Source organism: Vulpes lagopus, chromosome 6, assembly GCF_018345385.1.
Source record: "Vulpes lagopus strain Blue_001 chromosome 6, ASM1834538v1, whole genome shotgun sequence".
In the NCBI taxonomy this organism is placed as follows: domain Eukaryota; kingdom Metazoa; phylum Chordata; class Mammalia; order Carnivora; family Canidae; genus Vulpes; species Vulpes lagopus.
Window position 1 is genome coordinate 32,316,757 of NC_054829.1, and position 25,447 is coordinate 32,342,203.

Sequence of the window (25,447 nt, forward strand, 5' to 3'; positions counted from 1 at the left end):
GGAAAAACATTCCATGCTCATAGATTGGAAGAATAAATATTGTTAAAATGTCTATGTTACTGAGAGCAATCTGCACATTCAATGCAATTCCTATCAAAATGCCAATGATATTTTTCATAGAGCTGGAACAAATAATCTAAAATTTGAATGGAACCAGAAAAGACCCTGAATAGCCAGAGGAATGTTGAAAAAGAAAACCAAAGCTGATGGCATCACAATGCTGGACTTCAAGCTATATTATACAGCTGTAATCATCAAGATAGTATGGTACTGGCACAAAACAGACACATAGGGGATCCCTGGATGGCTCAGCGGTTTAGTGCCTGCCTTTGGCCCATGGCATGGCCCTAGCGTCTCGGGATCAAGTCCCACATCGGGCTCCCTGCATGGAGCCTGCTTCTCCCTCTGCCTGTGTCTCTGCCTCTCTCTCTCTCTATGTCTCTCATGAATAAATAAATAAAATCTTTAAAAAAAAAAACAGACACGTAGATCAATGGAACAGAATAAGGAACCCAGAAATGGACCCTCAACTCTAAGGTCAACTCATCTTTGACAAAGCAGGAAAGAAAGCCAATGGAAAAAGGATAGTCTCTTCAACAAATGGTGTTGGGAAAGTCACAATGTAGAAGAATGAAACTGGGCCATTTCCTTACACCATACTCAAAGGTAAACTCAAAATATGTGAAAGACCTAAATGTGAGACAGGAATCTACCAAAATCGTAGAGGAGAATATAAGCAGAAACCTCTTTGACCTTGGCCACAGCAACTTCTTGCTAGACACGTCTCCAGAGGTAAGGGAAACAAAAGCAAAAATGAACTATTGGGACTTCATCAGGATGAAAAGCTTTTGCACAGTAAAGGAAACAGTTGACAAAACCTAAAGACAACCTATAGAATCAGAGAAGATAACTGCAAATGTCTTATCAGATAAAAGTTTAGTATTCAAAATTCTATGAAGAACTTATCAAACTCAATATCCCAAAACCAAATAATCCAGTTAAGAAATGAGCAGAAAGTAGACATGAGCAGACATTTCTCCAAAGAAGACCTACAAATGGCCAATACACACATGAAAAAATGCTCCATATCGCCTGGCATCAGGGAAATACAAATAAAAACCACAATGAGATACCACCTCACAGTAGTCAGAATGGCTAAAATTAACAAGTCAGGAAACATACATTGGTGAGGATGGGGAGAAAGGGGAACCTTCTTGCACTGTTGGTGGGAATGCAAGCTGGTACAGCCACTCTGGAAAACAGTATGGAGGTTCCTCAAGAGGTTAAAAATAGAGCTACCCTAATTGTATTACTAGTTATTGACCCCAAAGATACAAATACAGTGATCTGAAGGAGCATCTGCGCCCCAATGTTTATATCAGCAATGTCCACATTAGTCAAACTGTGGAAAGAGCCGAGATGTCCACTGACAGATGAATGGATATATATGCATATATATATATATATATATATATATATATATATATATACTCACACACACACATATATATACACATACACACACACACATACACACAATGGAATATTACTCAGCCATCAGAAAGTATGAATACTTACCATTTATATTGATGTGGATGGAACTGGAGAGTACTATGCCGAGTGAAATAAGTCAATCAGAGAAAGACAATTATCAAATGGTTTCACTCATATACGGAATATAAGAAACAAAACAGAGGATCATAAGGGAAGGGAAGGAAAATAGAATGGAAAGAAATCAGAGAGGGAGACAACCCATAAGAGACTAAAATATAGGAAATAAACTGAGGCTGTTGGAGGGGAGGTCAGTGGGGGGAAGGGGTAATTGGGTGATGGGCATTAAGGAGAGCATGTGATGTGATGAGCACTGGGTATTATATACAATTGATGAATTATTGAACTCTACATCTGAAACTAATGATGTATTATATATTGGCTAATTAAGTTTAAATTTAAAAAATAAAAAATAAATTTAAAAAATGAGACATAGAAAAAATTGGAATATACAATGTATAAATTGACAAGACAGTGACATCAGAATTATTGAAGAATTTTAAGTACCACATTGACATTAAATGGCAGAAATCACAGTTCTCTGAATTTTTTTGGTAATGTTTTGTCTGCTTGGGAGCAAAAATGGAGAAAGTAGAGGATGGAGTCAATAAGTTTAGGTATTAGCATACTAAGCAAAGGTATAGATTAAAGGAGTCAGGCTATCTGAAGTGCTATTGAGAGCAACATTAAAGTGGTAAGTCATGGTCTTTAATCTGGACAAGAAGTACAGTATAGCTAGAAGAAAGTAATGAAAGTAAAAATGACCTAACCTGATAGGTTTTAGGGACTGCCACTGGAAGCTGGAGAAATGAAATGTAAGGAATCTCCGATGGGAAGCATTGTGGCACAGTGGGAAAAAAGTCATTACAGCCAGAAGACTTAGTTGTGAAATGAGGCTCCATCATTTACAAAACAATAGATGATTTTGTGTAAATAGAAAATTGTTTTGTTTTTGAGCTTCAATTTTCTCATACTTAAAATGAAGGATAATTATACTGTTCTCATAGTGTTGCTTTTAATCATAAAGCACATAGTGATACTGGTCACAGTAGGCACTCATCTTTCTGTTCCCTCTCTTATTAGTAAAGTTAAATATTATAGTTCTGTAATAGCAGCTGCTTGTGGAAGACCCAAGGAATATTATATGGAGATTTTAGGGAAATTTTATATATCTAAAGTTCAAACTTGTTTGTACAGGCCTTTGTTTTTGATGATGGCCAAGAAAATGATAGAAAATGTAACAGAGTAAGCAAACACATAGTGGAGATGAATACATTTAATTCTACGTGTGTGTGTGTGCATGAGCATATGTGATAGAAAGGGAGTAAGATGGAGAGACAGAAAGAGAGAATATTAAATGAATAAATATGTTATAAAATATGGCTGAAAGTCAAACAGTACCCTCAAAACTAGAAGACCCAGCACCTACTAAAGAAATATTATTGCTTGTACTTTGAGTAACTAGAAAATATGCATACAATCTTACTTCCTGAACTAATGGCAGCTGGCTGACTGATGTCCAGTTTAAAGGCCTTTAGGTCACCATCTAAAATTTCAAGGATTGGGAAATAGATGATATCATCAAGAGTCAAAATTAGAAAATAAAACTGAGAAATGTAAAGTAAAACAAAACAAAAAACTGGGAAATATAAAGGTCAGGGAAAAAGGAGGAAGATACAGTTGCCTCCTGAGTGTAAGATTTTTATCTTCTATGTATATTCATTTCCTAGGTGACGTTATCAAGTCTCATGATTTAAAATACTATATATATGCTAATAACTTCCAAAAGTATATCTTTAGGTCTAATCTTTCTCCTAAGCTCCAGACAATATGTTCAATTGCCTACTCAATATTTCTACTATAATTTCTAATAAGTATCTCAAACTTAAATGTGTCTAAAACAGAAGCCCTGATTTCTGCTTCCTAATTTTTCTCACCTGGTAAGTGATAACTATCCTTAGAATTGCTCAGGTCAAAACCTTGGAATTCATCTTGACTCCCCACTTTCTCTTATATTCTACTTTGAATTCACCAGCAAAACCTGTTGGGTTTACTTTCTGAATATATTCTGGATCTAATTATTTCTCACCATCTCCACTACTACCACGCTGGTCCAAATCTCTTGCTGGATATTACATATCTTTCTAACTAGTCTCCCTGCTTTTTTTTCTTTTCTCTCCTATATGCCATGCTACTTTGAAACCAGAGTAAACATTTAATAACTTAAGACATGTTATATTTCATGTTATGTTTCCCTTCTTCAAAACTGACTCTTTAAATTAGTTGAGTGGGGCGAGCGAGCTGAGTGCTTGTGTGGTCGCTTCTTGGAGACCGGTAGTGCTTGCAGCATGGCTGACCAACTGACTGAGGAGCAGATTGCAGAATTCAAAGAAGCTTTTTCACTATTTGACAAGGATGGTGATAGAACTATAACAACAAAGGAATTGGGAACTGTAATGAGGTCTCTTGGGCAGAATCCCACAGAAGCAGAGTTACAGGACATGATTAATGAAGTAGATGCTGATGGTAATGGTACAATTGACTTCCTGGAATTTCTGACAATGATGGCAAGAAAAATGAAAGACACGGACAGTGAAGAAGAAATTAGAGAAGCATTCCGTGTGTTTGATAAGGATGGCAATGGCTATATTGGTGCAGCAGAGCTTCGCCATGTGATGACAAACCTGGGAGAGAAGTTAACAGATGAAGAGGTTGATGAAATGATCAGGGAAGCAGATATTGATGGTGATGGTCAAGTAAACTATGAAGAGTTTGTACAAATGATGATAGCAAAGTGAAGACATTGTACAGAATGTGTTAAATTTCTTGTACAAAATTGTTTATTTGCCTTTATTTGTAACTTATTTGTAAAAGGTTTCCCCCTGCTGTCAAAAAATATGCATGTATAGTAATTAGGACTTCATTCCTCCATGTTTTCTTCCCTTATTTTACTGTCATTGTCCTGAAACCTTATTTTAGAAAATTGATCAACTGTCATGTTGCATGTGGCTTACTCTGGATATACTTAAGCTCTTCTGCACATCTAAACTTAGATGGAGTTGGTCAAATGAGGGAACATCGGGGTTATGCCTTTTTTTTAAGTAGTTTTCTTTAGGAACTGTCAACATGTTGTTGAAGTGTGGAGTTGTAACTCTGCATGGACTCTGGACAGTCAACAATATATACTTAAAAGCTGCACTATTGCAAAAAGGGTTTATTATCCAGGTACTTGTACACTATTTTTTTGTACTGCTGGTCCTGTACCAGAAACATTTTCTTTCATTGTTACTTGCTTTTTAAACTTTGTTTTAGCCACTTAAAGAAAATCTGCTTATGGCACAATTTGCCTCAAATCCATTCCAAGTTGTATATTTGTTTAAAAAAAAAGATTTACAATTTACCCCCCTAAAAACAACAAAAAAAACCCCACAAAAAAACTGACTCTTTAGAATAAAATGGTCTTGTTTCTGTTATCTCCCCAACTTCACTTCCTTTTACCTTGCTCCTTTCCCTCTATACTTCAGCCACAAACATGACAAACACACAGCCTACCTCAGGGATTTTTCATTCTCTGTTGTTCCTTTGCTTGGAACTCAATTCCCCTCATATGGCACACACCCTCAATACCTTCAGATTTCCACTCTAATTTTGCCTTATCAGTGAGGCCTGATTATACTATATAAAATAGAAAGCTCAATCAGTCAGGTCTGGAAAGGAAAACCAAATTGTCTAGGTATTTCAAATGGAGGGGAGTGGGAGAAAAAAGGATTTAATGTAGGAAATTGGTTACAACTATGTTGGGAGGGTTGGAGAAACAAAAGGAGAAAAGTCACCACTATCCCTAGGGCTGCTTGGGGAAAGTGATGTTAATGAGAATTGAGGATATTATACTCCTGCTAGCTTTTTTCCAACTTCTAATATTGTGTTAATGCATCGTAATGACAATACCTAACAGGACCACAGCTGTGGTTTTCAGCTTTCCAGTCTTATTGTATAGGGGAGAATATGAAAGGGCTGATGTAGGGTAGGTTTCAGCAGGTAATATCTGGCATGTACCGCTTCTACTACTAGTCTTTATCATCTTATCCTTTATTTTTCTTCATACTACTTGCTGCTATTTGTTCATTGACTATCTCTCTACCCTGCCTCCCTCAGAGTATAAATTCTGTAAGAACAGGGAATTTGTCTTGTTTGCTGCTATATCCTAAACAGTCAGAACAGTGCCTGGTATCAGTACGGTAGTATACTAAATGGGGAGGGGTGGTGAAAATGGTTTGCCTTAGTGGAGAAGAATATTTTATCACTGACATTGTTTAGAGTTGTCAGTTCATGGTAATAATAAAAAGCAGAATGACTTATAGTCAGTTTTATTATTATTTTCTAATTTTCTTATGTGAGGGTAACAAGTTAATAAAACTCTTTTCCATCCCTAAGGACAAATTTGAGCTTGGGTTAACTTTCTAGTTCTATTCCCCTGGAAATTTGATAAAGATGAAATGTCAGCTTGTTACTAGGCAGCATTTCTTATGGGAAAAGTCATCTCTGATCGAAAACTTACACAGGGACTAGAAGGAACTATAAATGAACAATAAATACCTAGTGGGAAGCCATAGCTTTGGGCTTTTGTGAATGTAGTGGCATTTGTATCTGGACATTTCCCTTATAGGGATCCTGGGAGCTGCCTAAGACTGTTATAAGAAATATTGATTCCTATGTAGGACATGCTTCTAAGTTGGTGGCTCCCATACTCTCCTAGTATAATTCTTGTTCCCTTGTACCTGAATGTCACTTGGAGAAAAAAGAGAATAGTTATTGGATGGCTGTGTAGATGATTAAGAGGACTAGTTCAACTGAAGATGAAAGTCTGATGCAGCCTTTCTGGACACTGAGTTTCCTGCTCAAAATCTTTCTAAATAAACTGGTTCACAGTACAGTGTATTCACATCTTATAAGTCTGATTTTAGTTAAGATAAACCCTGATGGGCATTCTAGCATGTAATAGATGCTTAAAAAATATTTATTGAACAAATGCATGAGTTTGGAAGCGTATGCCACAATTATGTACCTCCTGGACGATACTGCCTAAATTTAACATACACAGTTTGTTGAAACCAACAAATGTCTACATCAACTGTTTGATATTATAGTCTACAACTGTATCTCCCCGATTTTGAAATAATTCCTTCATCCCAAACAAACACATGTAGTCACAAAATACTGGGCAGGTTTTAAAGATAATATATACAGACATCTTGTATGGCATTATTTGGATTGCCTCAGGCCATTGTTCTGTTAGCCAATATACCACACTGGATTGAAAAGTGGACATATGTGAAGCCACACATATCATGGGAAATCAGTTAGTACTTAAGGGGAGCTTGTGCTGTGACTACCTAAATTACAGACTTGCCACACTAATAGACAAGTGTAATTTCTTTGGTCTCACTGAAAATAAATACTTTTTTCCATTATTTTCTGTCTATCAAAGATCTCAAGCCTTCAGAAGAGATACTGTATTTTATTCATCTTTTTTATCCCCAGTTTCCAGTATAATGCCTGGCATAGAGGTACCCAATAAACATTTGTTGAACTAAACTATACAATCATAAAGAGTCATAATAACACCTAAACTTGGATAGAAATAGGGAAAGAATGCCAAGCTATATGGAACCAGAGATTATGTATTTAGAAATATTAGATTGTGGATTTAGGGATTTGGAAACATTATTCCCTTGGAAAACCACAATAAATATAGAAGGCCACAGAAAGTAGCATCTATCAAAGTGTCTCCAAGGATAATCAAGCCTGGGGAGGCAGAGAACTAGGACTAAAAATTCTTCCTTAGACTCCATGATGTAAGTATCATCTCTAGTCTTACCCCATCACTTTTCTTTACCACTAGTAAATAGCTGTAATACAGAATGTATGATAGCTTTAAAATATTACTACCAATGTACTCTGGAGGATAAGCGAGACTACAGTCCAGCCCTACAAAAACAATAGGAAGAATACAAGAAATATAGCTTAAACAAAATTGCCTAATAACTAGCTACTTATGAATTTGCTCATTTTCTTTAGCTTTCCCAAACCCCATGAACTCACCTAGATGCACAGAGCATATAAATAAATCACAAATAAGAGTTGTTTGTTAAGTCAACCAGTTTTTCAGAGATTTCTTTTTTGATGCTAAACATGGTGTCAATTGGTCCTAGGGATATTAAAATATTCACTATGTAGATCAATTGAAAAGAATGTTTTGGGTCAGTCAATAGTTTTAGAGAATGACCAGTGCACCTATACTGGGTCTACAATGCTCATTCATCTCTCCAGTAGCAAAACAAATATTCTATTCTTTTCTTTTGCCCTTTTTTTTTTTAATTTTTTAAATTTATTTATGATGGTCACAGAGAGAGAGAGAGAGGGGCAGAGACACAGGCGGAGGGAGAAGCAGGCTCCATGCACCGGGAGCCCGATGTGGGATTCGATCCAGGGTCTCCAGGATCGCACCCTGGGCCAAAGGCAGGCGCCAAACCGCTGCGCCACCCAGGGATCCCTCTTTTGCCCTTTCTAAAAGAGCTATAGAGGTAATGGAGAGACCTTTGAGAATGTTCATTTCCAAGACTTTAAGAAATTAAAAATAATGATATATTAATTGCTTATTTTCAAAATAAAAAATTAGAGATTAAAAGAGGAAAAAAAAAGAAATCCTGTTAATCTTCTTAAAAATAGTAAGGTCTAAAGGGCTAAAAAACACAGTATCTGATTCTTTCTTAGGCTTTGAATTACCAGCAGATCCTTTTTTCCATATTCCCAGTTTGATTAGAACTTCTGACTTTTTATATAACCTAAGCAAAACATGGAACAGGAAAATTTTCAAGAGTTTTCAGAAAAGATTGACTAAATCTCCATTCTAAATCAGGGCTGAAATGACATTTGGCATACTGAGAAGCACGCCACTTACAGATGCTATCTTTGGAGAAAAAGAAAAGATTATCAAATCCTTCCTAATGATTAAGGATCATATGGAACTTCTAGCAAGATGAAGGGCTAACCATTGTGTCCCAATTCATTGATTTATTTCCCACACAGAGGTGGCCCATCATCTCAGCAGCAAGGTGGGTAGAATTAATTATCCTAATAGACTGAGCACTAAATTTGCATAGTTGAACATCAATAGCTAGCAGTCATCATTCTTGGTTTATAAGTACTGAGTGTGTAGAAAGGCCATTGGTTATAATATTTTATTCTAATAAATGGAAGGAAAGATTTCTCAATATGTAATTTCAAGTTTTCCTTCTTCTTATCTTTTGTACTTGAACTATCCTGAAGCCAACTTATTATTTCCCTGTTATAGGTATGTGGTAAAATCTATAATCCACAATGTTCTATTTACAACACAGAACAGTGGTCAAAAAAACTTTTACCTGGAGGTCCAATTACCCATCCCCAAACCCCCCCCCCTTTTTTTACCTCATTCCCTGTTGACATGACTGCAACAACTGGAAACTTATTAACTTCAACCTCTGTGACACCTACAGTTGCCAGAAGACCAATCTCTGAGGGGCCCATATGGGTTCCTTTGGCCAAAACGCATTCCCCTCTTTTAATGTCATGGCCGATGGGTCTGAAAGTCAAAGCAGAACCATAAGGAGTATGACTAAGAATAATATTTTCTCAACTGACTTTAGTGTCAAAGAAGGAAGACACTCGAGGAGAAAAAAGTCAAGAGATGAGGCAGGAACAGAATGATAAAATAAAAAGCTTCTAATCACACAGTAGAAGAGAGAAAATAGAATTTCTATTACTGCTAAACAGGAGTATGTTACTTCACATTTGAAAACTATTTTACAAATTGCTTTGTATTACATTACAGTCAAAAACACCAATTGCAAACTTTCTTTGATATAAGGCAAGAATGTATGTGAAAATATCTAGTGGCATTAGGGATAAGAGGTCCACAGCATATTAGCTTTGAGGTGAGAAGAATAACACTGATGAGGTTACAGTCACAGGGATAATTTCTCTTCAGACAACTTACACTGGCCCAAGTTTGTGGCCACAGAAGTCCACTCAGAGTGGCTTCTTGCCTTAGGGATGTGAGAACTGTAGCTTTGTCATAAGGACATTTGAGCATATCAGTATTGATGGGATCAGGGTAAATATATTCCAATGTAAGAAAAATAATTTAAAGTTTATGTACTACTTATGATAAGACAGTAGTCTCATCTTTGTATATAAAGAATAGCAGATTATTCCATTATTATTGGTAGTCAGTAGAGGAGGGGCATTAGTTAACTGCAGAAAAACTCAACTCTAGGATTATCTGTGTTATACCAAATTCTGGATTATCTAGGGGTAGGGTTGGGTAATTCTGGATTATCTAGAAGTAGTAGGATTATTTGTGGATTAAGTAGGCTCATGACTTTACTTCTTTCTCAAGTTGCTTTGGACTATTTCATTTGCCTTTAATACATTTATGAAAAAGTAGGCTGAGTGGACAGGAGATGTAGAATTAAGAAAATTCATTTTGCTATTTGTTAAAAGTCTTGAACACTAATGGGTAATTGACTGAGCTGTGGATTTACAATAGCCATACTCTCCTGAGTTCATGATCATGTAGAAACAAAAGTCGGCCATACATTTTATACATTATGAACTTACCTGATATCTTGGCCTGGTCGAGCTTGCACTAGAATTCGTACTTCAAGTTCCTCAGTGCCCTATAATAAGAGCAAGTCATGTAATTTTGAAGAGAAAAATCTAAGGGAATTTCTGATCAATACAATTTAGCTACTCAGATGCTTTTATCATCAGATAGGCCCAGAACATATACAAATATAGAGAACAGAAACATTTGCTACACATTTTGAACCACAGGTTCCTGAAAGACTAAATTGATGCCAATAAATTTATTTATAAATAAACAAAACATTTTTTTCATAATTTTCATGCTTTTTAAAAATGTACCAATTTAAATACTGGATCTTAGATTGTAAGTAGCATTCTCAAGGGAAAACAAAAAATATATCTATATGGCTACCCTAATAGATAACAGTGAATGTAGATGGAGATAACCTGTCTCTTCTGTTCCCTTGAATTATGCTCAATTTTATAATGCTCAATGCTATAATTGGGTACATAATTGGGTACATAATATGGGTACTATGCCAAGTTTTCCAAATATCTGCAGAAATTTCAGTGAGGACTTACAGTTTTCCTGGTAGTAGATTTCTGTAAATTAATGGTGATCATTAATTTTACATTTATGGGCTGTGAATAATATTTTGACACTGGAACTGTGTCTTGTCATCTGGCAGAGTCTGTGGATGCCTGTGTGCTGGATTTTAATGTTCTGCTGGCTTCCCTGAAGCCAATAAATCTGTTGGACAGTTTTAACAGCAGGCAATGTGATCTGTATGCCAAGTGTTGAATTTTATAAGCCTTAAATGTGGGAAAGTGATTAAAAAGAAAATCCTAGATCAAGAAAAGTGGTTGTCTCTCAGCATGTCCAAATTTTACTGTGTAGCCAGCCCAGAAGAATATTTATTTTAGCTCTAGCTTTTAAGATATAAAATATCTTAAACTACTTCAAAAAACAATTTAAGGTAGCCAACCATTAAAATGTCAGTTGAAACTATTCTTTTATTAGTGGCTGATACTCTGGTTCCAATAATTGCCACTAGTTTCAGTAAGATGAAGGCCTGTTTAGACCAAGGAAAATTCTGAATCCTTTAATTGTAAGCTATAGAGGGAGCACTGACACAAATTTAATTTTTCCAGGCTATCATTTGATGGCAAAGATTTTTCTGAATTATAGAAAACCAGAGTTGAAGGGTTATTTGGTTCAAATGCTTGGCTTAGCGTAACATTCAAGAACTTGCCCAAGTGTTCTTTGTTAAATTCTTCTGTAAATTCTCCTTCACATTTTATCAGAAGCTAGTCTTGAACAAATTTCTCAGCTGTAAAGTATGTCAACAGTTAATGTCTCTGCTGTTCTATCTTGAGATACTTTCCTTCTTGGAAAGAAAGAAAGAGTGAAATTTCATGGATCAAATGCGGTTTAAATTCTGTTATAATTACAGTAATGATCATAAAAATATTTCTTGTAACAAAAGATGTTCAAATATAAGGCAATTCCTAATTACTGGAGACACACTCTACAATGTAAAATCTTTACTTTACCAAAAAGACCCTACAAAAAACCACACAAAAAACCACAACTGGATTAATCTTATAAACAGTGCAGAAAATGGGCATAATTTATAACATTGCCATAGGAACAGAGTGCTAAGACCTGGTGATGACGTACATCATCGGATTCCCTGATTAGTTCAGTATCTTCTACTTGTACTACTGCATCAGCACCGCAGGGGATTGGAGCACCTGTTGTAACCCGCATGACTTGTCCTGGCATTACTGTCTGAGTTGGCTGAAAATACAAACATGTAAGAAAGAAATGATTTACTTTTCTGTTGCAAAGGAAAAGTCTACAGGAGAGGTAATATTTTAAGAAACAAACCATAAAAGGAAAATCTTATACTCTTACTAATTTTGGTCCAATGTAATATAAAAACTATCCACAAACAGGTGCATTTATACCAAAGGGACTTGAACTTGATTTAAGGTAATGACCATTAGATAGATGTCTTTCTTGGTGCACTGTTTTCCTTTTGAAGAACTGTCACTTAACGTTTGTCACTATTGTGTCCCACTCAAATATGAATTTTCTCAATACCTATATGTAAAGTGATTTGAGTGTCTTTAAGGAAGAAGAAATGTCATGCGATGTGATTTTATAAAAGACAATTATGAAAAACTAGAACGTTGGTCCTTTAAGTTCTGATGTTTAAGAAATGTAGTTCTTTATTAACTAAACTTTTGATTTAATAAAGGCAAATCAGAAAAATCATTTTAATTATTTCCCTTGAAAAATCTTTCTAAAACATATTAGTTCATTTTTCAATAATGAAAGTCTAGAACATGAAATCAAGTAATTCAAAAATGATTCCAGTATTTATGATTTGGGTTAAACATTATATCCAAGATTTTCATTATCTGAGCTCTCAAACCGATGTTACAGGAGATTGGACCCGCCTTGCAACCTTCTCTCAGCATAGAGGAAAGCATACTTCTGTAAGATCCATTTGATAGGTTTGATTTGGCCTCATAGGCCAATGATTCAGGTCAGAGTTGGGAACAGGAATGCTTCAAATTTCCTCTAAAAGAAGATTCTGAGATATTATTTATTTCCTGATAAAGAGAGATCTTTCTAAAGATATATGTTTTTAAGTATTTAAAATCTTAAGTCACAACAATGCAGATAGACTTAACATTACTGAAATGTATGCTTAAAAATGGTTATGATGGTACATTTTATGTTATATATTTCTACCACATTAAAAAAATTTAGGGAATGATTAAGGAAAAATACCTTAATCCAATCCAAAAATATTGGATGTACAAAGTAAAACAAGAAATTTATTTATCTTAACAGCCTTAGAAATCTTCTTTCAATAATATTGCAGCGGGACGCCTGGGTGGCTCAGTGGTTGAGCCCCTGCCTTTGCCCTGGATCCTGGAGACCTGGGATCGAATCCCACATCAGGCTCTCTGCATGGAGCCTGCTTCTCCCTCTGCCTGCATCTCTGCCTCTCTCTCTGTCTCTCATGAATGAATAAATAAAATCTTTTAAAAAAAGAAAACTTTAAAAAATAATATTGCTGCAAACAACACCACCAATAGCTAAAATTATCAAATCCTTCAATTTATGCTAGGTACAGTGTTTAATGCATTGTTATATTCTAGAATATAAGCCTTACAAAGACAGTTATTTATTTTTTGTTTGCCCCTCAAGATCTTCATTTTCTATCCTGTGCTGTGGGCCACAAGGTTGACCTCTATACACTATTTCAACCAGGTTCATTTTCTATCTTCATTTTCTATCCTGTGCTGTGGGCCACAAGGCTGACCTCTATACACTATTTCAACCAGGTTCCCATAACTCTGGCTTCTGATTAGGTTCAGCCAATGGAAGCGGTCAAGAGATTACAGGATAGGAGGAAGGGAAACTGCTGGGCTGCAGTTTGGGGATGGCTCTATCATCTTTACTATTGAGGGCCACAGCTCCTATTGGGTAGTCCTATCCCATAGCTATGAACCTTCCCCAGGTCCAGGTACCACTCTTTCTCTTTGCCCTGTCAGACCCAGAGGTGGTTGGTAATGGAGTGTCACTGTTGTTAGCACCTGGGTGCTTAACATTCCTTTGTTAGTTTCCCTTAAAACTCTATTTCTTGGATATAGTCTGTTTAATCACCCCTTTACCAGAAATATTCATTGCTCTATCATCCAAAGCCTAGAAAGTGTCTAGCACAAAGGTGGTGATGAGTAAATATTTATAGAATGAATGAATGAACATTAATGATCTCAGTAGCTGACAACTACATGCATGGAGTATTCCATACTTCTTGGCTTGAAACGCCAATGTTCTCCCTGCTCTTCTCCCACAGCTAATCTCCCACAGAGATTCTTGGGATTAGCTCTGGCCTTGAGCTATATATCTTATAGTCTCTTCTTCTGATATTTGAATAAAAGACATTCCAGGCTTTTTGGAATGGTTACATTTTTATGTGATTTTCTACCACCATGCTGCCTAGGATTTCATATGAAAAGTTTAGGGCCCAAGCATTAAAATTTAAAAAAAGTTCAATCTAGGTATTATTCATTGTCTGGGACATCTTACCATACATGCCATTTTGCAGTGCCATGATTTTTGATGAAAAGTATTAAAGTTTTTATAGATGTATTTTTTTAGCAGAAGTACTAACACTAAAACTATCTTCAGAGCCTATGGAACAAACATATTTAATTTAGGCCTAAACAGGTTCTTCTTTTGTTGAAAGTGCCTTTTGGCTCAGGCAGGAAGTGAATCTTAAAGTGAATTTCAGGGCAGTTGCTTCTTAGGCTGAAGTGTGTGAGCCTGGAGCCCTGCCTCAATTTAATGAGGTTTAATGTACCATACTCTGTAAATTTACTTTAAGTTTTATCGTGGTTGTACATGTAATCTTCTCTACTTCTTGGCTTAGACCAACTCTTGAGAAGTGTTTATGTGTGATTATTAAATATAAAATTTGACTCCTAAGATTAGTAAATCTGTATGACAGGTGAAGACTTCCTACCAGCTCACTTATATGAGATCCAATGTAAAAGATATCATTGGATTTATATTTATATATCCACTTAGAGTAAACACATAAACCTCAATTGAATGGAATCGTTGAAAAACTCTAGGAATACATGAAGTATTTCCTTTAGATTGTTAAGAGTAACAACTCTTTAAGAGTAACTCCTTATTTTTTATTTTTATTGACATACCTTATATGTTTTAATATAAAGTAAAAATGGTTAAAATATTTATTTTTTTCCTTAATAGAAATTGTGTTGGGTTTTTTTGAGATTTGCCCAATGACAGCACTTTATAATCATGTAATTATTTTCTTTGACAGTGTCCAGTGCTAATCAATAGGATCAGTGAGTGATTTAAAGTCAAGTTTTTTGGTACACCAAAAAATTATTTTGAAATCAACTTGTAAAAAACTTAAAGTCTCAGTGAATGCAATGGCACCTAATTCTCAAGTGTATGTACTTTCAAGAAGTGAGCATTTTGGCTCTTGTAAGATCTCTGAAATTGCTATAAAGTCTGTATAATACCTTAGTTATACATAAAGGATATCATAGATAACTTAAAGAGAAACCCCATTTTTAAAAATAGTTTTCATCTTTTTTCCCCATTGAACTTACAAGAAGTTAGCAACTTTTATGGTTCATGAATTTTTTGTGTTCCTAGTTTTCTAGTACAGTTGGAAGTCTTAACTAGTAAGTAAAGTTTAAGACCATAAGGTACTTATTAATCTGTTACCTATCTACTATTTGTACTAGGCTTTGACTACCACAAACTATTTGCAGTTTCCTAAACATTCCACGCAATTTTTAAAAACACCTCTGTGTCTTGATTTATACTGTTCTCTTGGCCTGAAATGTCCTTTTCTCATTTCTGTTTTTGTAAAATCCTCTCCTGGTCCAGTTCCAATGTTATTTTCTTAATCCTTCTAGGATGAAATGCTCAACCTCCCTATTGTGCTCCACAGTACATGACTGATAGCATTAGTTTAACACTTATTATATTTAGTTATTTATATTGTCTCCTCCACTAGATGTAAACTCCTTAAGAGTAGAAATCATATCTTAATCTGTTTTATCTTCCCTAGAAGCCAACACAGTGCCTGGCACACACGGTAGGTATGTTTGATAATAAGACTCAATTGAAGATCAGAGACCTAGAATAATTGGTACTCTGTGGCTTTGCTATACAAATGGATGCTTCAGACATCCAACACTGGCTGAAATACATATCAAGAAGTCAAATAAATTATGAGATCATAATACAAGTCATTTATAAAAATGGCCTAGCTGGTTCTTTTTGTCAGGAAAACAGTCATGGAGACTAAACCAGCCTGTGTACAGCATCTAATTACTATAGTGCCAGGCTTGGCTTCAGAGATCTATACACAGTTCTCTTCAATGCTTGGATGTAGGGATGAGGTAGCTGGAGTCACCACCGCAAGCACCATTATTCTATATACTTCCTCAAATTCTCCATATTTTCAGTACATATGGGAGTACATACTAAGCCAAGGAAGAAAAGGCATGGGACATAGCTTTTGCTCAAACCTCCACACTCATTCACTCACTCATTCATTCATTCATTCATTCATTCATTCATTCATTCCCTCCTTTATTTTTATATAATGCTTATGAATGCTTGGTGGTAGCAAAAGAAAAAAGTATCTTGGTCTTCTTCTAGTTCTATTTAATAAGGTAGGCGCTCTTTTAACCAAGCTTCAAAATTCACTGGATTAATGCATGTTTTATATTTCCTCTTAAACATAATGTTGCTTCAACACTGCTTAAGTTTGAGGCTGTTAGATTCTTGTATAATAATTTTCCACTTGTTTCCAATTAAATGGCCAATTACTAGTGTCAAAAGCATTAAATAAGAGGACTTCTACTGTACTTCCATTATGGTCCATTAGTGCTTCATTTCTTAATAGAAATATATGTACACCTGTTCACTGGCTAGCTTCCCAGTGAGAAAACCTTATCTAAGTGATTAGCTAGAGAGGTTAAAAAATTTGCTTCTTCTAATTTTCCCTGTTTGTAACACAAGTTGGAGAAAAGTCTGAGATCACCTAGAAACTATAGTTCTACTGAGAATATTAATGTTTATACAGGAAGAAAGAATCATCTAATCACAGGACTGGAAAATTCTTGTGGGGCATGTCTGTGAGCTATACCAAAAATACCATGTTATATATTAATAGACGCAGATTTCTTTCAGTTAAAAAATAATTCTGTTGGTTCTTTCTCATAAGAACCATCCTTTAATCTCTTTGATAACCTGTCTAATCCATCGCTAAGATTTTCATTGCAATGATGGTAGAAGCTTAGAATTCGATGCTAGAAGTCCATGACGCTGAAATCTTCAGAGCCTTTCAGGCCTAAGTATCTCACCTGCTCACCAGCTTGGGATTCCCCAATGATGAAACGATCTCCTGGGCCATCGGCAGCTGTGAGGTGAACAGAATCAAGAACAAACATCAAAATGGACCTATAGCAAGGAATAAGGATCTAGTACTGGAATTCTAAAATTTGACTCAAATCATCAGATAAGGCTTCAGGAAAGTGCAATATTTTTCTAATCTTCTAGACCAGACAATGGTATTGTTACTACTAGTTTGATCTTTGTACCCATCATTCACATGTACCAGTAAAAGTGGTCCTAATTGTGCCCTTTCTTGGTGTTGCTGGAGATTGTCTTCCTGTTGCTCCATAATTTCCATACTTGTAATTTTAATTTTTTTAAAGATTTATTTATTTTAGAGAGAGAGAGAGTGAAAGAGAGAAAGCATGTGTGAGTCAGGGGAGAGGCAGAGGGAGAAAATTTTCAAGCAGACTTGCTGCTGAGCAGGGAGGCCAATGTGGGCTGATCCCACAATCCATGAGATTACAACTCATAAGATCATAACCTGAACTGAAACCAAGAGTTGGAAGCTCAACTGACTGATCCACCTGGGAACCACATATACTTGTACTTTTTAAATAAAATTATTTCTTCTAGCCTCCTCCTAAATAAATATACCACCTTTTCTATGGGTATGTATGTGTGATGCATGTATACACTATTGTGGATATATCTTATCTATACAGATAAAGTACTGTTGATATTCATATTTTTCCATTTTTCTATAAATTTCAAACTATTCATACTATTCTTATTTATCACCCAGTCTGATTTTCAGAATAACCCAGTTGAGTAGAAAAAAAACATATCTTCTTTTTTTCATTTCACATTTGAAGAAAATGAGTTACAGAATGAAGGAACTTAGGTTGACAAGTTCTGGTTAGTGGCAGAGCTAGGACTAAAATATAGTTCCTTAATTCCCAATACAGTATTTAAAAAAAAAAGGGGGTCAAAATGCTATTTCTAAATCATAATAACGCAGTTCTGCATTACAATTTCCACTATTTATTTTTATTTTTAGAGATTTTATTTATTTATTCATGAGAGACACAGGGAGAGAGAGAGAGAGAGAGAGAGAGAGAGAGAGAGAGAGGCAGAGACACAGGCAGAGGGAGAAGCAGGCTCCATGTAGGGAGCCTGATGTGGGACTCGATCCCAGGTCTCCAGGATCAGGCCCTGGGCTGAAGGTGGTACTAAAATGCTGAGCCACCTGGGCTGCCCGCCACGATTTTTTTTTAAGTCAAAAGAAACACTTTCAGAATTGAGATGGAAAAACATCCATTTTTTTTCTATATATAGTATAGTAAAATTATATTATTGGATGAAAAAATATTCCTGGAGAGAAATGTATTCAAAAGCTTTTTTCAACTATGATGTGGATTTAGATCTATGCTACTGGCAAGGCAGTGCCTATCTAATGTGTTTTATGATCATGACCATTACTTCCATGTCATCTGCATACAGCAAGGATTTGTGGATTCATACACTGAAAAATTAATTTTCTATATTAATATTTAAATTATATTTGCAATCATGCTGATAAATAATAAAAAAGTATTTCTCTCTTAAAAAAGACATATGAGGGACGCCTGGGTGGCTCAGCGGTTGGACACCTGCCTTCGGCTCAGGGTGTGACCCGGGATCCAAGATGGAATCCCGTGTAGGGCTCCCTGTGGGGAGCCCGCTTCTCCCTCTGCCTATGTCTCTGCCTCTCTCTCTCTGTGTCTCTCATGAATAAATAAATATTAAAAAAAAAGACATACGAGATTCACTTTTAATTTTTATGAATTTTTCAAAAAAGATTTTTCTTTATTTGGGAGAGAAAAAGAGCATACGTGCTTGTACATATGAGCAGAGTGGGAGGTGGCAGGGAGGAGCAGAAGGAGCAGGACTAGCTGACTGCGCTGAGCACAGAGCCCAATGCTGGGCTCAATCCCAGGACCCTGAGATCATAACTTGAGCCGAAATCCAGAGTTGGATGCTCAAATGACTGAGCCACCCAGGCTTCCCAAAATTCATTAAAAAAAAAAAAAATGTGACTACAAAGTGGTGTTTTTCTAAAGGCTTATAGGTAATATTGTTTATAAGGAGTCCCTTTTTTGCATAGATGGTTTTAGTTAACCTGATGTAGAAAGGAACAAAAATTAAGTTTTTTTCTATGTACTAGATGTTGTATCTTGTGCTTTAGAGACATTATTTTAGTTAATAAAGTCTTAAGCTTTTTTGTGTTTTTTGAAATCCTATTATATTTTCAGTGCTTACTTGAAAAACAAGAATAGTTTTCCTGAAAAAAAAAAAAAAAGAATAGTTTTCCTGTAATGCTATTCTTATTAAGCTGCTTTTGTGTGTGCATGTGTGTTTAAAGATTTTATTTATTTGAGAAAGAGAGAATGTGAGAAAGAGAGAGAGCATGAGTAGAGGGAAGGGCAGAGGGAGAAGCTGACTCCTCGCCAAGCAGGGAGCCTAACGCAGAACTTGATCCCAGGACCCCAGGATCATGACCTGAGCTGAAAGCAGACACTTAATGAACTGAGCCACCCATGTGCCCCCCAATTTGTGTTTAAAAATTTTTCTTTTAAAGTGAACAATTTAAAATAGACATAAGACAGACATAGAATCATTGCTTCCACAATTATCAACTTTACCAATCTTATTTTATCTATCCTCTCATTTATTTTTATAGTATCTTAAAGTGAATTTTGATTTTCTAACTCTATAAAGTTAAAACGTCAATTATCTTTCAGAATTTCACACTATGTCTTAAGTATGAATAAAGTTATCTTAAATGATTTTTTCTACTAGAAGCATTACCAGCTTGCCATCTCTTACAAGCAACCTAGACATTTCTCTTTTACCTCTTGCATAAGAGGAAATTAGCAGGATTTTTAAAGTAAAACAAGGCTGAATCTGAACCCTGGTTCTGCCTATTAATAGCCTCAGGACCTACAGCAAAATTTTTTTCATTTTTTAAAAATTTAAAATTAAATTAGTCATACATCATTAGTTTAAGATATAGAGTTCAGTAATTCATCAATTGCATGTAACACCCAGTGCTCATCACATCACATGCTCTCCTTAATGCTCATCACCAATTACTCCATCCCCCTACCTACTTCCCTTCCAGTATCCCTCAGTTTGTTTCCTATAGTTAAGAGTCTCTTATGGTTTGCCTCCCTCTCTCTTTTCATCTTATTTTTTCCTCCTTTCCCCTACGTTCATCTATTTTGTTTCTTAAATTCCACACATGAATGAAAACATATGGTATTTGTCTTTTTCTGACTGATTTATTTCATTTGGCATTATACTCTCTAGCTCCACCCATGTTGTTGAAAGTGACAAGATTTCATTCTTCTTGATGGCTGAGTAATATTTGAGTGTGTGTGTGTGTGTGTGTGTGTGTATAACTTTTTGAGGAACCTCCATACTGTTTTCCAGAGTGGGCTGTACCAACTTGCATTCCCACTAACAGTGTAAGAGGGTTCCCTTTTCTCCCCATCCTCACCAATATTTGTTGTTTCCTGACTTGTTAATTTTAGCCATTCTGACTGGTGTGAGGAGGTATCTCATTGTGGTTATAACTTGTATTTCTCTGATGCCAGGTGATATGGAGCATTTTTTCATGTGTTTATTGGCCATTTGTGTGTCTTCTTTGGAGAAATGTCTGTTCATGTCTTCTGCCCATTTACTCACTGGATTATTCGGTTTTGGGTGTTGAGTTTGAAGAGTTCCTTATAGACTTTGGATACTAACCCTTTATCTGATGAGGTATTTGCAAATATCTCCCATTCTGCAGGCTGCCTTTTAGTTTTCTTGTTTCCTTTGCTGTGCAAGCTTTTTACCCTGATGAAGTCCCAATAGTTCATTTTTGCTTTTGTTTCTCTTGCCTCAGCAAATTATTAAGCCTTTCTCTGAACTTCTGTTTTCTTGTTGATAAAATTTGGGATAATAATTCTTTAAAACTAGCATCTTTTAAAGCTTTTTGTTCCTTTCATTCACTCACTAAATTTCTATCCAGTCTATGTCCTAAGTGTCATATTAGGTGCTGGGACAGAGTGGAGTAAAACCAGACATGGTTTCTATTCTAATGCAGTGCCAATTTGCTGCAATGTTTTTCAAACACTGGACCAAATATGGTGGTGGGCTATAAAGTAAACTTGTAAACAATTTTTTAAAAAGGTTTTATTTATTTATTCATGAGAGACACAGAGAGAGCGAGGTAGAGACACAGGCAGAGGGAGAAGCAGGCTCCATGCAGAGAGCCTGACGTGGGACTCGATTCCAGGTCTCCAGGATCACGCCTTGGGCTGAAGGCGGCTCTAAACTGCTGAGCCACCCGGGATGCCGGTAAACAAATTTTAAAATGAGAATGAATAGAAATACATTTCAGCATACATGGTAAGGATGAATATTGTTTCATTAAACTTATTTTTGTTTCTATATGTGTGCAAATGTACATTTATATATTGTATATGTTACTTATGTGTGTGTATAATGTATTTAATATGTCTCTTCTTATGGGTGCAGTTAAAGCCATTGATGTAGTGGAGGAGATATTAATCAAATAATCACATTAATAAATACATAAACGCAGATTAAGGAAACCATTCTAAAAGAAAGGAATATAGTTTTATGAAAGCATATAATTAAAGTGCCTGAACTATACTGGAGGGTCAGGGAAAGCCACCGGGATAAAAATATTTCTGGTTTGGATATGAAGGATGAATAAAAGGTAAGTAGGCAGAAGGGGTATGTGAGTGCGAGAGAGATAAGAGAGGGAGGGACAGGGGGAGAAGGATAAGTAGGAAGTGGAAATGCTCCATCTAAAGATCTTCACCTATGTGCAAAGGCCTCTAGTTCATATCCTCCTTGTATCTTATGCCCTAGCCACTCTCAATTTCTAGAACTGTAGCTCCTTGAGAGTACCAAGATGACTAATATTCCAGCTCCATAATATACACTACTTCTTGGTGTGTATAGTGCTTGGAGTGTCCTTTTCTTATCTGTGCCTTCTGATTAAAGACTTCTTAGCTTTTAAGACTCAGCTCAAGTGTCATCTTTTTTATGAAGTCATATCTGACTCCTCTTCCCCCAAGAGTCAGCTACTTTCTCTTTTGTTTCCCCAGTGTATTCCCAAAATAATTCTAATTTTGGTTTCCTAATTATTTGCAATTATTTGCTTATTTGTCTCAGAGGAATCTGTAGCATTTGCTGCATAATAGGTAGTCAATTAAATTTCAATATGTGAAGTATTAAAAATGTTCAATAAATGAATGAGCATGGCTCCTAAGAATCTACTTAGAAGGATGTATGCATAAATGAAAAATAAATAATGTTTTTAAACACAAAATACTGTATTTCGAATGCCTTCCATCCCTTTCTTGCTGGTCCATGCAAATAGTTTTCAAATATGAGTCAACATTGACTATCCTTAGAATTTTTAGAAAGACTGCTTTGGTTAATTTTATATAATAACTTAGATTATGTTGCCATTCTGTCTAGCATAGTTCCTAGCTCATCACTGATTTTCAATAAATATTTGTTAAAAGATTAAAGAAATGAATTTGGCACTTCCATACTTAGGTGGGAAGTTTGTAGACTGATTTGTACATATTAGTACTGTGTTTTCTAAACTTTCTTGAATAATTTCAAAAATGTGTATGTTTAATTTCTACAGCTAGATTATGAACTCCTCAAAGATAGAGAACACTTTATTTCTTTTTTTGAAACCCTCTGCTCTTCAACCTTCTGGTCTCCTGTTTCCCCACACATGCAAATACACCTTCACTCAAAATGCCTTATATCAGTATTCTGCACAAATGCTCCAAATAAATGTCTCTGAATAATGAGTGGCTGGAGATCATTTGGAGGCAAGTCTGCTATGGAGTTTCAAGAAGGCCAATATCTGTAAGAGTCCTTAAGTGATTCTAAGGAGCAGAGAAGGTGCACTGACTGGAGAGAGAATATGTGTTCACTGACATTAATGTTCTTCACCTTGCCCTGAAAATTTCTATCTGGGAAACATGTCTCTATATTGCTAGCTAAAGAAGGCTCAATCAAACCACATTATAGAAGGTTCTTGGTAGCAAGAGAGAAGTTTTTTTTTTTATTATTATTATTTCCTTTGTAACAGTACTTCTCAACCCTTAATGTGTGTACAAATTACCTAGGGATCTTGTTAAAATACAGATTCTGATTCAGTAGGTCTGGGATAGGGCTTGAGGTTCTATATTTATTTCCAACAAGCTGATGCTAATGGTGTTGGTTCATGAATTACCCTTTTTGAGGAGTAGAGTGCTCTAAGATTGAATTGAATATAGACAAATTCGAGCTTAAAGAAAGAGTAAGGAGTAAAAAAAATTAGTGAACTACAACAGAAATCCTGATTTTATGTTATCACCAAGGCTCACTATTGAGAAGAAGCAGAAGCGGAGGTATGTTGGAATATGAATCTAACGCTTGGAAAAGAAATAAACTAAGTAAGCCACAGTATGCAATTGGAAAAGATGGATGGATTCAAGGATTACTGTAGAGGCTTAGAATCCCCACTCTCCATATTTAGAAATTTCTCTTAATAAGTGTTTTTTTTCCTTTTTTGTAACTGTAGAATTTAATTTGAAGGAAGTGATAAAGCTAAAATGAACCAAATTACATAATGCAGCAAATGCATTATTTAACTTATTCATAATGCTTAATGCTAGACCCTGAAGGTGCTCCCACTTCTACCTTCTTTTTTTTTTTAATGTCCAGAAAACACTTTAGTCATCTTCACCTGTTTAAAGATTATATCATTTTTAAATGGATACCATTAGATAACTATTCATTGTGGCAGTGTGTAGAAAATGATCTTCCCTGAGCCCTTTGCCATAGAATTATCCTTCATTTTCTAGTCATATGGGAAACTCTCTGTAAGCCTCCTGAAACAAACACTTTATAGCTACATTTATTTTCAATAATAAAGACTTTCAACATTTCCATGGTAAGACTGAATAAACTGAGGCTATAGAGATAGCATAACTTTCAGAGGCCCTAAGAAGTATTTTTGACAGAAGAAACAGGAAGAGGGATTAAGAATTGATTATGGAACGAAACTGTCTAAGGATGGATGATAGGCAACAGAATAATAGTATTTGTGTGTATACTAAAATTAAGATTATAGAAAGTGTTGGATGGGGGCAAGAGAAGGTGATAAGACTAGTGCAACAAGATTAATACTTGCTGCAATTATATTGAGGATAAAATCAGGAGAGTTGTTTGGAATTTTAAATCTGTGGCTTTTTCTTATGGAAAGCAGGAAATTAAGAGTAGGACAGATGAGTAAGTATTTTATATTCTTTACCATCATCTTCCAGTAAAAAAATGCCCATTTATTGTTAGTATTGGGAAAAGAGGTTCTATTTCCTTAAATACAGTATTTTAAGCTTTCTGGAATTGATCAAGATTAATTAATCCAAATACCTCTCTGTTCACTTGAGTAATATTCCCAAATCATAAGGCCCTCTTCTTCATCCAGAGTGACCTATAGTGGAAGGCAATAGTTTATCAAATGGAAAACTAGCCGTTACCAGGGATTTAGATGGAAGAAATAGAAACCCTAGAACATGGCTTTTGTGAAAGAACAAAAGCTCTAAATCAGAGATTATACTGAATTTTATTTTTTTTTTTATTTTTATTTTTATTTTTTTTTATACTGAATTTTAGTATGTACTTTAACCCACTGAAAGGGAAGTACAACAAAATGTTAATAGTGGCTAGGCAGTAAAATAATGGGTAATTTTAAAATGTTCTTTTTAATTTTCTGTATTTTCTGTATTTTCATAAGTATGTATTTCAATCAGAATGTAAAAAAGAAAAATTTAAAATTTACCCAAGTGGCAAGGATTTGTCTTACATCCTTCCAGAATTGCTTGTTATATATGGTTCTCAAAATAATTAGTGGCTTTTTCAGATGTTTCCCTCTTTCTAAATCATCCCTGTAAAATAAATTCTGAAAGGATACGCCTTTTGAATTGAAAAGTTTCAAGAAAGCTGAACTTGGGATGTGAAGTGAAGTACTTTTGCCTTTATTAACATCTCCAAAGAAATTCCAAAGAAACTGTGAGACAAAGCTCTACAGCAAGGTGGAAATGCATCAGTGCATTTCTTAATCAGTGTGAAGGGAGAAATAACTCTTCAAAAATATTAATAAAAATATAGTATTGATCTTAATTGGTAACATGCTACTTTCATTTTCTTTTACCTTTCAAATTCATTCTGGGAGAGGTTGATTTTTAAGACTTTAGCCTGTCACTTTGCCCAGCTGCCAGTACCAAAAATAAATCT

General features: G+C 35.4%; 2 protein-coding genes across 14 annotated transcripts in view; one reads left to right on the plus strand and one right to left on the minus strand.

Annotated features, from left to right (window-relative positions):
* The window catches only part of GPHN (gephyrin), a 627,564-nt gene that overhangs the window by 63,643 nt on the left and 538,474 nt on the right, over positions 1-25,447 (minus strand). For 7 of the 13 annotated variants that reach the window (XM_041759184.1, XM_041759186.1, XM_041759187.1 and 4 more), the window contains 4 exons: positions 17,119-17,174; positions 11,861-11,980; positions 10,213-10,271; positions 9,022-9,175 (listed from right to left, as the gene is read on the minus strand). In XM_041759184.1, coding sequence (XP_041615118.1) covers positions 9,022-9,175; positions 10,213-10,271; positions 11,861-11,980; positions 17,119-17,174 — 389 coding nt within the window. Of the gene's footprint in view, positions 1-9,021; positions 9,176-10,212; positions 10,272-11,845; positions 11,981-17,118; positions 17,175-25,447 lie in introns of all 13 variants that reach the window. The other 6 variants (XM_041759177.1, XM_041759182.1, XM_041759178.1 and 3 more) reach the window with 1 other exon arrangement.
* On the plus strand, positions 2,286-7,425 carry LOC121493375 (calmodulin-alpha-like). Its single transcript, XM_041759190.1, has one exon. It carries the CDS (start codon positions 3,900-3,902, stop codon positions 4,347-4,349), a length of 450 nt encoding a protein of 149 aa, XP_041615124.1. The 5' UTR covers positions 2,286-3,899; the 3' UTR covers positions 4,350-7,425.